The sequence below is a fragment of the Anarrhichthys ocellatus genome, unplaced genomic scaffold (genome assembly GCF_004355925.1).
Source record: "Anarrhichthys ocellatus isolate YVR2014 unplaced genomic scaffold, GSC_Weel_1.0 scaffold72, whole genome shotgun sequence".
NCBI lineage: Eukaryota > Metazoa > Chordata > Actinopteri > Perciformes > Anarhichadidae > Anarrhichthys > Anarrhichthys ocellatus.
The window spans coordinates 1389900-1405540 of record NW_022280102.1 but is presented as its reverse complement, the minus strand read 5'-3'; the positions used below and the strand labels follow the sequence as shown (position 1 = coordinate 1405540).

General features: G+C 40.8%; 1 protein-coding gene across 2 annotated transcripts in view; it reads right to left on the bottom strand.

The window, feature by feature from the left end:
- Window positions 1–15641, bottom strand: part of cadm1b (cell adhesion molecule 1b) — a 121586-nt gene that overhangs the window by 12522 nt on the left and 93423 nt on the right. The window contains exons 5-9 of one of the 2 annotated variants that reach the window (XM_031873537.1): window positions 14297–14434; window positions 8883–9041; window positions 7734–7830; window positions 7305–7477; window positions 86–136 (exon numbers count right to left, since the gene is read on the bottom strand). In XM_031873537.1, coding sequence (XP_031729397.1) covers window positions 86–136; window positions 7305–7477; window positions 7734–7830; window positions 8883–9041; window positions 14297–14434 — 618 coding nt within the window. The remainder of the gene's footprint in view (window positions 1–85; window positions 137–7304; window positions 7478–7733; window positions 7831–8882; window positions 9042–14296; window positions 14435–15641) is intronic. The other variant, XM_031873538.1, reaches the window with a different exon arrangement.

Below are 15641 nucleotides of genomic sequence, written 5' to 3'. Positions count from 1 at the left end.
ACACACACACACACACACACACACACACACACACACACACACACACATGATTGCTGAGAGGGACAGTAGTGGGGGAATACAGTACCTTGTGTGTTGACTGGGTTGGTGGTGGGTGTGGGGATAGTAGTGGGAGCATCTAGATGAAAAGAGTAAAAAAAAATATAGAACATGTATAAGAAATAGGCAAAAGTCATTGAAGATGAGAAGCTGTACTATAAAAAAAAAAGTTATAGCATGCACACGTTTTATTTTTAAAGAGACAGGGAGCCTTGCACAGCGGTGCTTCAAGCTAAATGCTAAAGTTTGCATGCTAACATGCTCACAAGGATAAAAAGAATACAAGTATGCTAACCTGCGAATGTTTAGCACTGTCACTATGTTAGCTTATGTTAGCTCGCTAACATTTGCTAATTAGTACAGCTGAGGGCGTAAGGAATGTCATTAGCTTTGCAGGTATTTGGTCATGAACCAAGGCTTGGACAAGAGTTCTGACTTGATGATGCCACCAATAAAAAGTCAGGGGATCACTAACTTGTCGAAATTCAATTCAATATGAATCTGTGTATCAAATGTTATGTCAATAAATCATCAGCTGGCAAGATTTCTAACTCAATAATGTCAACCTCATGATGGTGCTACAGGGAATCAGGGGATCACCAAGGTCATGAGGATACATCGTATGGGAACCATGAATGTTCGTACCATAGAAATAAAATAGGAATAGAAGGAACATTCAATCAATGTAACAGGGTGGTCCGAGTGGCAGCCATTTTCATGTGTACTGTTGCCATTGTGACCATTGTAGCGGGCTAACTTCCGTATAAAATAAGCCGATTTAGGCCAAGTTGTGGACTCGCCGAGATGGGGCTAAAACAAATGTAGCACGTTATGAAGCGTCGAGGGTCAGACTAAAATAGTTCAATTTTACAACCCAACAACTCCACACTCACATGTCACAGCGTAGGAAAGCACATTGCTATCGTCAGATGATTGACAACTTTGTTTGGCTCATTTTCTGTAATCCGTGTAGCATTTGAGTATCATGGTATTGGCAAGCTAGCTAGCTAACTAGTAGACAGCTGGCTAGTTAGCATGCTTGCTTATTCCGCAATGCTTTAATGCTACACTGGTTACAGAAAATGAGCCTAACAGAGGGCTGGTGGCCAACGGTTCATCTGCCTCTCTTAATCCCATGTCGCTCTGGAGAAGGACAAGCTAGTTACCTAGCTAACTAGCCAGTCATCCATCTCCGGGTCTGCGCCCACTCTCTTTGCGGCGAGCACTTTACAGCCTCACTGATTTGATTGTCACCGTAATAACTAACAACAATAGCCATTTTCTTCTGTACTAGTCAAATGAAAATGGAAAACAGTTCAATGTCCGCTCCATACATATTCTATTTATATGGTCTGTACAAAATGTTGTGCCAGTCCATCCGATATTTCACTAAAACACAACTCTAGGTGGCGCAAGAGGACAAGTGACGGGGCTCACAAAATCATTAGCCTATATCCTTTAGGAATTATTGTCTGTATAAATTGCCATGGCCATCAATGCAACAGTCGACCAAGAGACCGTCATTGCCATGCATAGGACCGTGCCTATTACAGCCTGGCTAAAAACAAAAACAAAAAGACACTAATAATTCACTGTGCTGGGGTTGTATTATATTCTAATATGGTAAGCTATTGTATTTATTTTTTTGAAACATTTTCTAATTAATTATGAATAATAATACCAGGCAATCATGGAAAGGTATTGCTATTTTCCTCGGTTGCCTGCAATAATTAAGTCAAACTGCAAATTAAAGCACTCTGGTGGACTCCCGCTGCAGCACAGCAGAGCCCCGAGCAGCATCCTCCGCCCCACACTGTACTGATTAGGCCTGTCAACAACCCCCAAACAAAATAATCAGAAAGACAAAATGGAGGGCAATTCAGGTATTCTACGGTACTAAGGAGGGCTGAAAGCTTCCTCATCAGGGGAATATATGCCTGGCTCTGGTGCAGGGGAAAGATAGCACGACCCCTTGCTGTGGGAGAGTCGCAGCAGGGGAAATTGGCTGGCTGTCTTCATGCCTTTACTGTCTGCACTCCATCAAAAGACATCAGTGGGGGACCACACACTCCCAAGCTAATGATAACACATCAAGGACAGCATAATGTTGCCGCTGGGGATGGAGTGTATGGCGGAGATGGTGTTGATGGTGGTAGGGGGGTATCGGGGTATCAGGCAGAGATTCTGCTCTGACAGTATTTGAAGAGGGGGGTGGGTTAGATTTCTTTCCTTGCGACCGAAGGCGGTCTGATAGCTGAAATGTCAGTGTCTGGAAGAGGGAAATTGGCCATTCAGGTATGAGGGTCTTCACAAAGGCCGGGATAGGATGTGGCACATATAATATCCAGGCGAACAAGAATTCTCCATGGGCAATTTCCAGGCTGGCTGACTCCGGGCTCAGTATTATGAGGGCTGAAATATGAGAGTATTTTGCAGAGGCCATATTTTCAGGGAGCATTTGTATCAGTGAGGAATTTGATATGGAAAAATTTAACCATAAAGTGAAACAATGTAGGAGAAATTGTTTATCTATGCTTGCTTAAACCTGCCTGCCAACACAACAGCAGGGTAGAGTTTGCTATTCTTTCGTATTTGTTTTCTCTGGCTTCTCTACAAGCTAATGTGTTGAAAGTTGTTCCTCACTTTGATTCACATTTGATGAAACCAGTGTGATTCACAAGGACAGTTTCACAGCAGCCTTTCATAAGAACAAGGAGACCTGTGAGCCCTGTCTGCTCATGCTCTGTCAAAACCCAGATAAACATTGAATTTCCAGTGGCTTGTGAATCTTTGACTTCTTGTCCATGGAAGATGTGTAGGTCAGAAAGTCAACTGTGGGCTAAACCGCGGTGGTAAAAGCAGCATTGTTCTCCGGCCAACAGGCAATATGTGTGAGTTATAGCACCAGGTCACCTCTGAGTGAGACAGGCCTCTCTCTGGTCAGCTCTCTCCCACACCACACACCAGCCGGGGGGCACAATTCACAGCCTATTGCAGACACACCCACGTGGAGAAATGCATGACAGGCCTCTTTCTCAGCCTTTCGACCGGCCTTATACAATACACGACCACAATAGGACTTGATTTGACGTGGATTTACATCGGCCTCACACCTGTCCGGGCTGTCACAAAGTGAAAGGTCATTAGTCATTTTGAAATAGGAAGAGCTCGAAGGACTAGCAGCGGTAGAGGGTGGCAGCTGGATGAAAGAAAATTGATGGACAATTCAGCTGGGCTCTATCAATAATGCTCGCAAGCAAATTTATCAAGAACAAAACAACTCATTAAAATAAAGCTATTTGTTGCATTCAGTTGGTTAGACGAAAGACTATTTATTTGACAGGTGTGTGATGGGTTTAACAGGAGCAAGAGCTCACACATTACAAAACAAAACAGTAAGAATGCTAGATAAGACAAGAAAATGGTAATTTTGTTCGAAAAGTGTGAAGATAGTGGGCGGGATAACAGTGGTGGACGGTTTGAAGTCGTGCCTTGCTGCTGAGAAGTTGGACAAAAATAGCACAAGTTTCTCATGCTAAGACCAATCTGTGCTGCAGAAACACACACCAATTAAACCAATGTAGCAAGCATGATTAGTCTGGGGCAACAAACCCTCACATGGACCACAACATGATTTTGTCTGGCATTAAATCCTCCAGAAAAGAGGAGTGGGAGTCGCAGAAATAATTATATGCGGTTATGAGCATCTTTTACCAATCTCCTGTGTCTCATTACAGCGAGCCTGAGTCATCGCGCTTCCAACGCTTGTTCACCAGAGAAATGGTGTTTAATGGAAATTGGTAAAATATGTGGATAGCAAGTTACTAATTGAAGACGTCATAGCCAAAGGCACTAATGCTGATAGCAAATATAATGTAGATAGGAAGGATAATTGTTTTTTATTCTGGCCCAGAGAACATTTGCTTCCTGTTGCTTTTCATTCCTTCATGCAAGTTTAAGGGGGGCAGCATGAAGCAAATGATACATGAATTTAACAGCAGCAGACAGACATCATTCATGAGCTCTTAAATGCCCACAGGCTCTTCGGTGAAGACCATCATAATATTATATAACGTCTGTGTTTGAGAATAACATAACATTCATAAAAATCTCAGTGTCAAAAGAATCTTGACACAACAATTAGGAATTTAGTCGTGGTAGCTTGAGTAAGCCTGCCTTGAGTGAGCTATTTGCCGGCATATGCTGTCCTTTTGTTTGTTAGTGATCATTATGGGCCCATTGGGAACAAGCAGATGCCATCATCTGCCTGGCAGAGCACGATGATGAATAACCATGGGGTGGCAGAGTTGTGAGAGTCACAGGAAACCTATGTCACAGCGACAAACTCCCACATGTCAGCTGGTGAAATAAACACATAAACATCAGACATGTGATGGTGTGAACATCAGTATATGATCCATTATTGTGTATTACTTTTTGCCATGCAATTTAGAATATTTCAACAATGGAAAACTGGTTTCCCTGTGACTCTCTGAATGCTTTGTACTTGAGATTTTTTAAAGTCCTATACACTGTGTTATAACCCAGTGTATAAGACATCCATACATGGTTATTCTTCCTGCAAATTTAAAACATCAGCAACACCTTTCTCGTAACCACTCAGGAGGCGAGTTTTAAAAAAATGTCTAGGTGTAGAAATTGAGTTGTAGGTTTCTCTGACAAAGTAAAAAAAACAAAAACACCATACTACTCTGACAGCTTTTAAGACGCCTCTGCCCAAAACCTTGCCCCTCCATTAAAATCCTATTTACTGCTGGTGGTGACATGTGAAAACCATTACAAATGCATTTATTTACAAAAATGCACATATTTCAGTAACTGCCAGAAACATTTGCCAGAAAGGAAAAAAAAGTTACAGTGCTGTTTTTTTCAACACACAGTTGATGGCTATTAACAAAACCTAAACAAGCAGACTGAGTATCGATCAAAACAATATCACCATTCTGACACCTGCAATTGCTTCCCTCCACAATATCCACAATGAGCCCATTTTCAGCAACAGCTTTGCTGTTACCATAACACTCTGCACCTCAACTCCATCCCGCTGCTTCGGGCACATGTTAGGCTGAAATGTGAGTGTTGGTTTCAGAAGCCAAATTTGACAATCTGCATCGATGGGTGGTGAATCAGGTGACGTGCTTTCGCATCATAGCATGGGTCGGATGTTCCAAACAAAGACAGAGCCGTCCTGTTTCTTTCTAATGTGACAATGCTAGGTGTACAAACAGATCAGACTAGTTCATTTAAATAACATATAGCTGTTGTCATTCTTCTCTAAACAGCATGAGTCCTCACACCTGCCTGAAACAACCAGCAAAACTGCAAACAATTATGTGCATGGAACCAGTCAATGAACTCAGAACAATCAGCTATTTGCTAGCCAAATAAATCCCCACGGATGGGATAACACGTGAAACATATAAATATAAAGAATTACAGTAATTAATAATAATTAATAAAATGTCCTATTCTACGTTTCTAATGCCCATCAGGAAAAATGGACAGTAGTAAGTATAAGGGTAATGCTGAATTCATCATATCCAAAAGATCTCCTCCAGACACACTTAAAGACATATAAAAAATACTTAATGATACTGCTTTGAATAATAAGTTGGGTTACAAAAAAAAGTTTGATTACAGAAAAAAACCCTTAAAATGACACTTTCTCACATATTATATTAATATGCAGAAGAACTCCTGGTCAAGATGATACTTCACTGCAAAGCCCATTCTCAGTGTCATTATGTCTACTGGAGGCTTCAGGTTTCATCACATTACGTCTTGATTAAGTTGCATACTGGTTCCAGACTCGTTGCGATGGTAACAAAAGCATGCTTGCATATAAGTACACATCTAAAACTCAGATTTTAAGTCAGCACAGAACAACCTTCACTCTTCAACAGATGAATGTGAGCAGAAACATGCACAGTCATGTTTGTGAAGCAACAATAAGTAAAACACATTTTTAAGGGCGGGGACAGTTTGTGCATTGTGATTTTGACGCGATCAAAAGGACTACAGATGGATGGATGGATATTTAGCTTGATGGAAAAGCAGACTCTAATCTAACCCAAACATCAAGAAATATTGCTAATCCTCACTTTTTGTTTAACATAAAGCCTTACAAGTAACCAAGAGTTAACCTGTGCTAGGTTTAGATTTGATGATAAAAACAGTATTTGTACATATTACTTAAGAGTCTATATAGGAAACACAGTTTCACCCTTCCTGGTTTGGGTATGGTCACTGCCAGACAATGTTCTTGGCACACAGGCAGAAACAAATTGAAACTTGGGAGTAAAATACAAAATGCTCTTCTAAACAGCAGGGAGCAGGCGCTCCAAGGAGAGAAAGCTCACCAACAATGGCTGCACCTGCTGCAAATTTATTTTCCCCTCATCCTCATCACCCCTGCCAGCCACCAAAAATAGGAAATTAAGGTCCGAGGAGTGTGTGCCTCACTGACGACACGTTACATGATTTGTAAATGATTTACAAACTTCAAACAGCTACCTCCTGCTGTTCTCCCTTGGGGACTCAAGTGCAACCAATGCCTGGTGCTCCTTTAAATAGTCAAGTTGTTTGCAAAACAGTTTCAAAATATTTCAGATGATGTGGATTCACTCCCTTTTTTGTTTTATTGAGGATTGTGATGTGTTGAAAAGAAAGGAAAACACAAAAAACAATGTGTTATGGCTGACAGACATGTTAAGATAAAAAGAACAAGAAGCTTCAGTGAGTAGAGATTCCTACTGAACACACAGAAGGGAATAAACTGCATTTAAAGTCAAGTCCTGGAAGAGATGGTCCCTTTATTGCCCTTTACTGGTTGGCTGCAGAACACATTGAAATTCCAACAGCTTCAATATAAGTCAACAGAACCAACGCCTATCTTTATGGAAGAAATATGAAGTTCAATCCCATGATATGAGGCCTTAAATGGTTTTGGAGTTGGAAATTTTGGGCGTTCTTGCCATGAGTTAGATGAGAAGATTAACACCACTCTCATGTTTGTACGGTAAATATAAATAAAGCTGCAGACAGCAGGCAATTAGCTTAGCTTAGCATGACAGGGGAAAACAGCTAGCCTGGCTTTGTATAGACGTAACAAACAGCCGACCAGCACCTCTAACTATGTGATCTTACAGTTCCTGTATCAGCACTACAAACTGAATCCTGGAGTTGATGGTATTCTAACATCAAGTACAATGAAGCTCAATACTTACCATATACATAGAGTATGTAGTCGTCGTAGGCCTCTCCCACAGTATTGGACGCCACACAGCGATAGGTGCCGTTGTAGGACTTGTTGAGGTTCTCGATGTACAGATCAGAGCCGGTGACCACGGCGTGAGGCGGCACATCCTCATCTACTCTAAGCCAGTTGATCTGGTGGGGACTGGAGAGCACAAATACCACACACATCACTCAGGCGCTGTCTATCCACGCTAGAAATCTGAAATAAAGGTCAAATCAGAGATTGCTTGAGAAGGGCCATTGGCAGGCCCTGTCTAATGATGTGCTTTATACAGCATGCAAACAACGGGTAACATTTAAATGGTACAATGAAATGTAAAGGTTAAAGGGGGTACTCGGACAGGCCAAAAGTGTGAAAGTTGAAGTGTTGATGTGCGTCCATCTGTGTGAATACTCACTGTGGTTTTCCTTCTGCGATACATGTCAAATCTAGATTGTCACCCTCTCTGGTTAAACCGTCAGGATATGTCACCACAATCTTCACTTCTGGTTTATCTGAAAAGAAAGTATTTACCATACTCCAGTGTCATGAGTTCAAACAAAACTGGCTTTTCCTTTATATCTGCACCCAAAGCAAAAGTTAAAGTCATAGAGGATGATGAAATGATAATCCTATGAGCTCAGTAGACATCCAGCAAGCCATGGTACCTTACAACAAAATCAGTTTTTTTTCTTCTTATCAATGCTAGGCAAAGATTACCAAAATGTCAAGCGGTTTCAGTCAAGCTTTTCTCTTCCTCGAAAGGTCAGACAAAACAGTAGTCTACCCGAAAACAAAAATTAATATTCTACACAGACAACAAAAGGGTGCCTTAACCTTTCTTTGATGTTTAGCAGTGTAAGGCAGCCTCTATTACCTTTTCAATCAATGCACCATTTAAAGAACACCTAAACATCATGTGACACCTGAGCACAATTTATTTGTATCCCTTGTGGTGACTGTATCCCATGGGCCAAGGAACCTGTAGGCTTTAAGACCAGAGTGCCAGGACTGCATGAAGGCAGGCAGGGAGAAACTCACAGTACACCAGTGATACTCAAATTACGAGCTGCTGGGGAGCCGGGTGGCCCGCGACCATTTTCTAATATGCAATGAAAATAAATTGATTCACAGTGGAATTGTTTTGTACTATTATGGTAAATAAGAGAAATGTATAAAGAATCAATATAGACTAATAGAGCTTGTTAAAAACAAAAAAAAGGCCTGGGGAGGATTCCTCAGACCCCCCGGCAGTTTAATTTAAATGTTTATTAATGGGCCCATGGTCTTCTGCAATTTTGCATCCGCGGCCCCTGGGCAAAGCAAGTTGAGTATCACTGCAGTACAGTACATCTATGATTTGATGGTCGGAGGATATATTGAGAGTCTATTTTAAAATCTGTTACTACACCTGGTCTAATGCTTCTTGCACACATAGTGTTGGCTTCGAGACACTGATATCTTTTAATGCATAAAAGCAAGTATTGCCAACTCCAGCTTGTGAATCTCTATGGGGCCTTGATGTTGGTCTTGACTTGAAAAAGTACAACAATTTTAGGTCACTCACATAGCACTTCCAAGTGTCTTTGAGCCAGGAGGTCCTTTACAGCTGGGTGGTCAATGATGCAGTCCACTGGCACTCCATCATCCTCTTTGGTGACAGAAAATCTTACACGGCTGGTGACAGTGAACATCCTGTCATACGTCTCCTCAACTGTTGTCTCACCTAGAAAAACATCACAAACACCAGAGGGGGGGGGGAAAGTTAACGGGTAAACAGCTCAAACACTAATCTCAAATCCTGCAGCTGCACCGAACCGCAATGACCATAATGACCAAATAGTTATAGCTAACAAGAGCAAATTACCTGTCATAGTGGAGTGCCTTCAAATGGCTTTTACATGTAATTTATGATTCAGTGATGCGTCACCCAAACAAGACTTTGGAGGATTCATGGCCTTCGATTCTGACGAGAGCAACGAGGAGTGGCTAGGTCATATAAGCCTGATAATGAATGCCTCTGCAGCTCGACGGTTGAGCATTGTTGGGGCTAACCCTGCAGTAATCTGCTGCCCACTAGGCCCTAGGCTGTCAGAGGGGCCTTCATTTAGAGAGCATTACAATGCCACAGGGGCATCGCATTAGCTGCAGTGCTGAGTGTGATGGTTTACTCGCACTTAATGAAGTGAGGAAATAATTACAGCCCCACTCTGACCTGCAGCACACTTCCATTTCAGCTTTGTCACAGGGGAGCCAGGCTGGACTCAGGGAGGGCAAAACACTGTTGTTCCACAGTTGATGATCACCAATACACACATACGTATGTGGCCTCTTGATGGACATTAACCCTGTGTAACACACACCCACCCACCCAAGACCTGCTTACATAAAAATTTAAGTACTAGGATAGGTAACTGGCCAATGCGCACGCGGGCATTAAATTCACCACCCTGCCGACTGCGGTGAGCAAACGGCTGTTTTGAAAAGCACACTGACTGTTAGAGAAGAGCAAGTAACCTAACGATAGTAACAGAGAGTGTGACAGTGTGATGAGAATGCATTCAAAATAAATGGCTTTCATTCAGAAACTGTGATTATCTTGCTATTTCGCTGCAGAATTAATCAGATGTTGAAAAGCACTGACTGGCAGTCCATTTGTTAAACACTTAAAAACCCCAAAATGACTAAAGACATTATAGGATGTAGAACATTTAATGTACAATAGGTACAAATATATCCAATGGTTTGCCCCCCGTTAGCTGTTAACTGTAGCCTACTTCTAAGTGATTTGACTTCGCTCTAAAAAGCTCTGCAAGCATAAACGGGACACACAGCAAATGAGTTAATCCCAACCATCTTTGGTTAAAGTGGAGTGAGGTGATCAGCGGTTACGCTCCCAGAACAATGCCATCTTGTTTCTCGCCAAATTACGACACACATTTCACATTAAGAGCTCTGTTGTCATCATGCAATCACAAAGACTAAAGCGCAGCACTTGGTCACATTTGTCAGGTCAATGAGGGCGTTCCCAAGCACACCTGCGCCAAAGAGTTTGGTGAAGTGGAGTATGAATTGGAGGAGTGTGATGATGAGTCATTATCCTCTCAGACAGCCACAATAATTGTCTCATACATATCACAGTGCTGCATTGCTAAAATGGTTCAGTAAAAGATTGGAACAGAGCAAATGTGGTAGGATTGGACGGAAATGTTAAAATTATTATCAATATACTGAGTTGGATAATTTCCAATACCTCTCTCTCTCTCTCTCTCTCTCTCTATATATATATATATATATATATATCTACAGTATATATACATATATATATATACATATATATATATATATATATTCACAAATATGAAACCTATTGTGGTGGTGTTTCTCTTATATTGCTATTGACCGCTTGGTTGTTTCTGGTAAAGCCTGCTTTCTTCTGTTGTGCTACAAATGTGAACAAAATGTTTATAAAACGTTAACATGTACGACCTGAAAATCAATAGATTTTATTTATGGTTACACTGTTAAAACTCTCAATCAATATGCATTAAGTCTGGGAAATGTGTCAAAAACATATCAAAGTCCATTACTTGCGGTTCATTCCATTTTTTTAAGTAATATATCATGATTCGAACTCTAGCCTATGTTTGCTGTGACTGAATTGCGATAGACCAGCTCCTGCTGTGCATAAGGGGAGAAGTTGCACAGCAATACACATGTGTGCGTTTGCTGGGTTGGAGAGAGAGAAGGGCGAGTGTACTGTGTGGATTCTGTTGCATAGTTGTTACATGATTTTGTAGTTGTGAGAGTGGCCTCATTGTTAACGATGCAGAACTTGTACAGCCTAGGTGGTTGCCTTCCTTGGTTTGTATCCATGAAGCCAGTCAGTACCGGATCTCACTGGCTTTAATCTGTGTAGATTGCAATTATTGGCAGTTTTACGAAAACTGTCTAGTTCGAAGGTACTGTCTCAACATAAATATTTGACATATACTGTTTACTTTTGTGAATCCAGTTTCTTTAATTCATTTTACACTAACTTTGTTCTATCTCTTGTTCATAGAATCTAATAATTTTCTGATTTGTAATCACTATCATTAAATTTGTTGTCTAATAGTGTTACTACAAAGGTAATCCACTGTCAGCCTTTATTGTGAGTGTGTTTAGCTTTGCTGCAGAGAGTGAGGATAGAAGAGGCACTTCAAAGTGTAATTTATGCTGTGGAGTTATGTTTCGTGCGACATGTCATGAAAGTAGTCCCCTCGATGGACAATCCCTGCTGATTTTGTGGGAAAAAAACAGAGCTTCCATGCAATCACAAAGAGACATTTTTAACCAAATTAGCACAAACCTGCCTTGTACTACCTTGTCCGCATGACAAGGCAGTACATTCTCAGGATGTTGTGCCTCTCATTTGACTTCTGCACCATGAAAAATACCAAAGGGATGGGCAAAACACATTTCAAGGTCAGAAAAATAGCGTTGCTTGCGCTGAGGCGCTGTCATGGAAAAGAGACCTCAGTTGGACTTCTACTTTCAATTATTTTTCGTCATGATATCTAAACAATTTGAATATGAAAAACAAAAACTGAAAGTCTGAAAGTCCTGAATCACATTTTGAAGATCAGACTCATAAAGCCATTATCATTGTACAGGCCAACCAACGCTTGTCAATTACCAATGTCATCCAAGCCCTGATGAGGAAAACAACTGCAGATCAGGTCGTGGAAGGACTCGAATCTGAATGCAAAGGAGATTTGAGTGTTGCAGCAGAGATGTCAAATCAAACGCTCTTGTGAGCATCAACCGCTGATCAGTCCCAGCGCAATCAAGCGTAGCCTCTTCTCAGGGTGACATTTTCTTTCAGTCAGTTTCTAACCCGAGTCTTCTGCCTGCCAACATGCTGAAAAGCAGCCACTGATCAAGCTGTTTGAAACTGGCTTAGACATTGAGATGATATAGATGCTAACTCGCTCCAGTCACTAATTCAGTATGGGACAACAATTATGTTATTCGACTGTTTAGTTAAGAGTCTTAAATCTGTGATATTAAATGTGAATAAATACGGTACCATGAGGGTTTATACACTGCTGTAAATAGTGGCTTCATGAAAAGTTATTAAATCATTTATTAATAATTTACAGATCAGTTATAAACCATTAATTAATAAGAACACCTTAAGGGTTGCCAGGTTGTGGACAATTTTGATGAATTAAAGAGTGAATGTGTAATGCTGGAGGAGGATTTTCCATAACCTGGCAACATCCCAGAACCATATTCACTGAAAGTAACTTGATCGTAAGTGAAGACGTTTTTTTCACTAAAGAAGAGTGTGGGATACTGACAAAAACTATATATACTATATTTAATGTTATTTACTGAATACATATTGTTACCAAAATCCAAAATCACTCAAAGCTAATCTTGAAATGGCATCTTTAATGGTGCAGTGCACTGTTTTCTCCCAAGTAAGCTTGACTTGAATTTTAACAAATAGAAGGTCAACTAACTTCTCTAAATTCTGATTAAATCTCCTCGTGCAGTTTCACAACATCCCATACAAATTTTAACGAAGCTCTTCCTGTACTTGAGCAGCAGTAGCAGCCGAGTGGCGGGCTCCACGACATTTAAATAATATTGCAGCTGTCATTTATGCTAACAAGCATTTTGCCACCTTGTGTTGTTTCGAGTCTCTCTCAGGCCGAAGCCCATCAGTCCCCTACCTGCCAGCATGATACATGGTTGCAAAACCAATTTGGCTAATTTGAAAGTGTGTTTAAATCAGCCAGTAGATTTCTTTCTTGCCATTACAGCTGTCTTGTCTGCACACAGACGCAAGACAAACGTGATCACAAAGATTCTTTAAAACCAGTGTGATGTGTTTTTTTAATCTCAATCCGTGCTCCAGCTAATGAATTGTTTCGCACGTCCATAATGAGTAGTGATTTGTGTTTCGTGGGGTACAGGAAGACATGACTCTCAAGCTCTCTTTATGTATCCACTGCCACTATGTATTAGCCTCGCTCAGCATGTCAGTGGCATTTCGCTGATCTAACCATCCTATTGTCTGTCCCTCCCCCTACACAACACTCGACAACTCATGAACAGAAATTGACTTCGACTCCTGTAGGGAACACTGGAGGCACAGATGGCATTTAGCTTCAGATTCTCTCTTGTCTAAATATTTCATCTCTCAACAAGCCAAATGAATCCTCTCCATTCTAATACATATATAATTTGACAACAAGCCCAGAGATATCCACTTACTGTGTAAATACAATATGACTAAAATGAATATCCTCCATCGCTGTACAATAAGTATGTAATGAATTATTGATGACCCCTAATCATAACTGAGAGGTAATAAGGATTTTTCACCACCCCAGATTATATACCACTCTCTGCAACAGCCCACAGCCGACCACAGGCACTGGAATGAAGATGAAGGTGCAGATATCAGTTCATAACCATCTTTACCTGGTTTAAAGTAAATAGAAAAAAATCAGGGTTGTCTTAAAAAAACATTGAGTTGAGTTGTAGCTAAATGTTTACAGCAAATATTCGAGCAATTTCAAATCCAGGCAAGCATCTCTGAAATCAAAATAATTGCTATTAAAGCAAAGGTTTTGTCAAATGTATGTCGAACATTACATGAGGCTGGATAGCAGCTCTTGCAGTTTTGAATGCATAGTTTGATCATTTCATGCTGTAGCAGAGCAAGCAGCCCGGGAGGATGGACAGTGGATTTTACACATGGTCAAAAAAAGAAAGAGAGAAAAAGCTGTATATGCCGGGCATGATTACTTCCTGTGGTACTGCCCATACATGCCAAAGACATAATCAGTACAACACTCATTAATGTTTTAGAGGAGAACTACATTTCGTTCACAGAAGAAGCCCCTCCAGAGACCGGGATATGTAGGGAAGCGGACAGGCCTGGAGCATGTGAAGTAAACTGAGGGAGGCTGTTATTCCACTGACCTGTCAGTTCTTCCTCCTCTTTCATCCATCTGATGGAGGCGGCTGGCTTGCTGCCCATGGCTGTGCAGGTGAGCTCCGTCTCGTTCCCCTCGCTGACCATATCCTCACGGCTCTCGATGATTGGGTTGCCTGGCGGGACTGACAAACGGGATCCGGTCAGAAACACACCGGCGCGACAACATTGGTACACACACAATATTTGGTACCACTTTATAATATGGGTTCAAAACACACGTTTGAGTAGCGTGTGACTTTGTGTTTCTCGCATTTAAGAAACGATCAAATCGCTATTAGTTTGTGTCAATAGTTCACACTTACTGGATCATCAATTATTGAATGTTAACCAACAGTTACTTCATACATCTCAATTCAATTTACAATAAGTAATTACATTCAAATTAGTATCACAACAGGACTTTACTTGAGGGGATATAAATCCAGTTAAATTGTTACAAATGGTGATTTCATGTGTGAAATGATGGTAAACACTTCAAGTGTTTTACTTATTCTAAATAGAAAATGTATTGGGTAGGCATTTGGCCCTTCTGTTAAAAGTAACACGTCCGTCCATTTTCCCCAGACTTGACAACAGCACCTGCTGGATGTTGTTGAAGCTAGAGTTGTTGGAAAAGCAAGCTGGTAAATGAGGCATGAACAAGGACCGCTGGCTCATGCAACATGTAGATGTTTGCATCTGACTACCAGTTTGATGAAAAGCAACTCCATGTTTCTATGAGAAAAGGTAAAGTCCTGCTTCCAGATGCATGGGTCTGAAGTGTTAACTTCTATAGGACCAGGATCAATTCATACTATAATAAAGTGACCACATTTAACATTTAGTTGGACTTAAAGTTAGGTTACTCTTTCAGCTGGTAGAATGTTCACCATGTTCCCCATCTTAGTTTAGCATGTTAGTATGCACAAAGTACAGTTCAGGTTGATGGGAATGTCATTAGTTATGCAGGTATTTGTTAATAAAGTAAAGTATTGCACAAAACAGGTTGACCTGATGGCACTAGATGAAAAGTAATTACAACTCATCCTGAGGGGGGACATGGATATTTGCACCAAATTTCGTGGCAATTGATGCATAGTCATCAAGACATTTTACTCAAAACCATGAATGTCAACCTGTTCGTGGCGCCAGAGAAAAGTCAGGTGACTAATCACATAAACTCATAGTTACTTTTTTATAGGTGAGCAAAAGAAATTCAGGATACATCCATTGATTTCATGCATTAAATTAGAGATGTACTGATACCACTTTCTTTTTAGACCAAGTACAAATACTTACATTTGAGTACTTGCCGATACCGAGTATCTGTATATGAGTACTTAATAATAC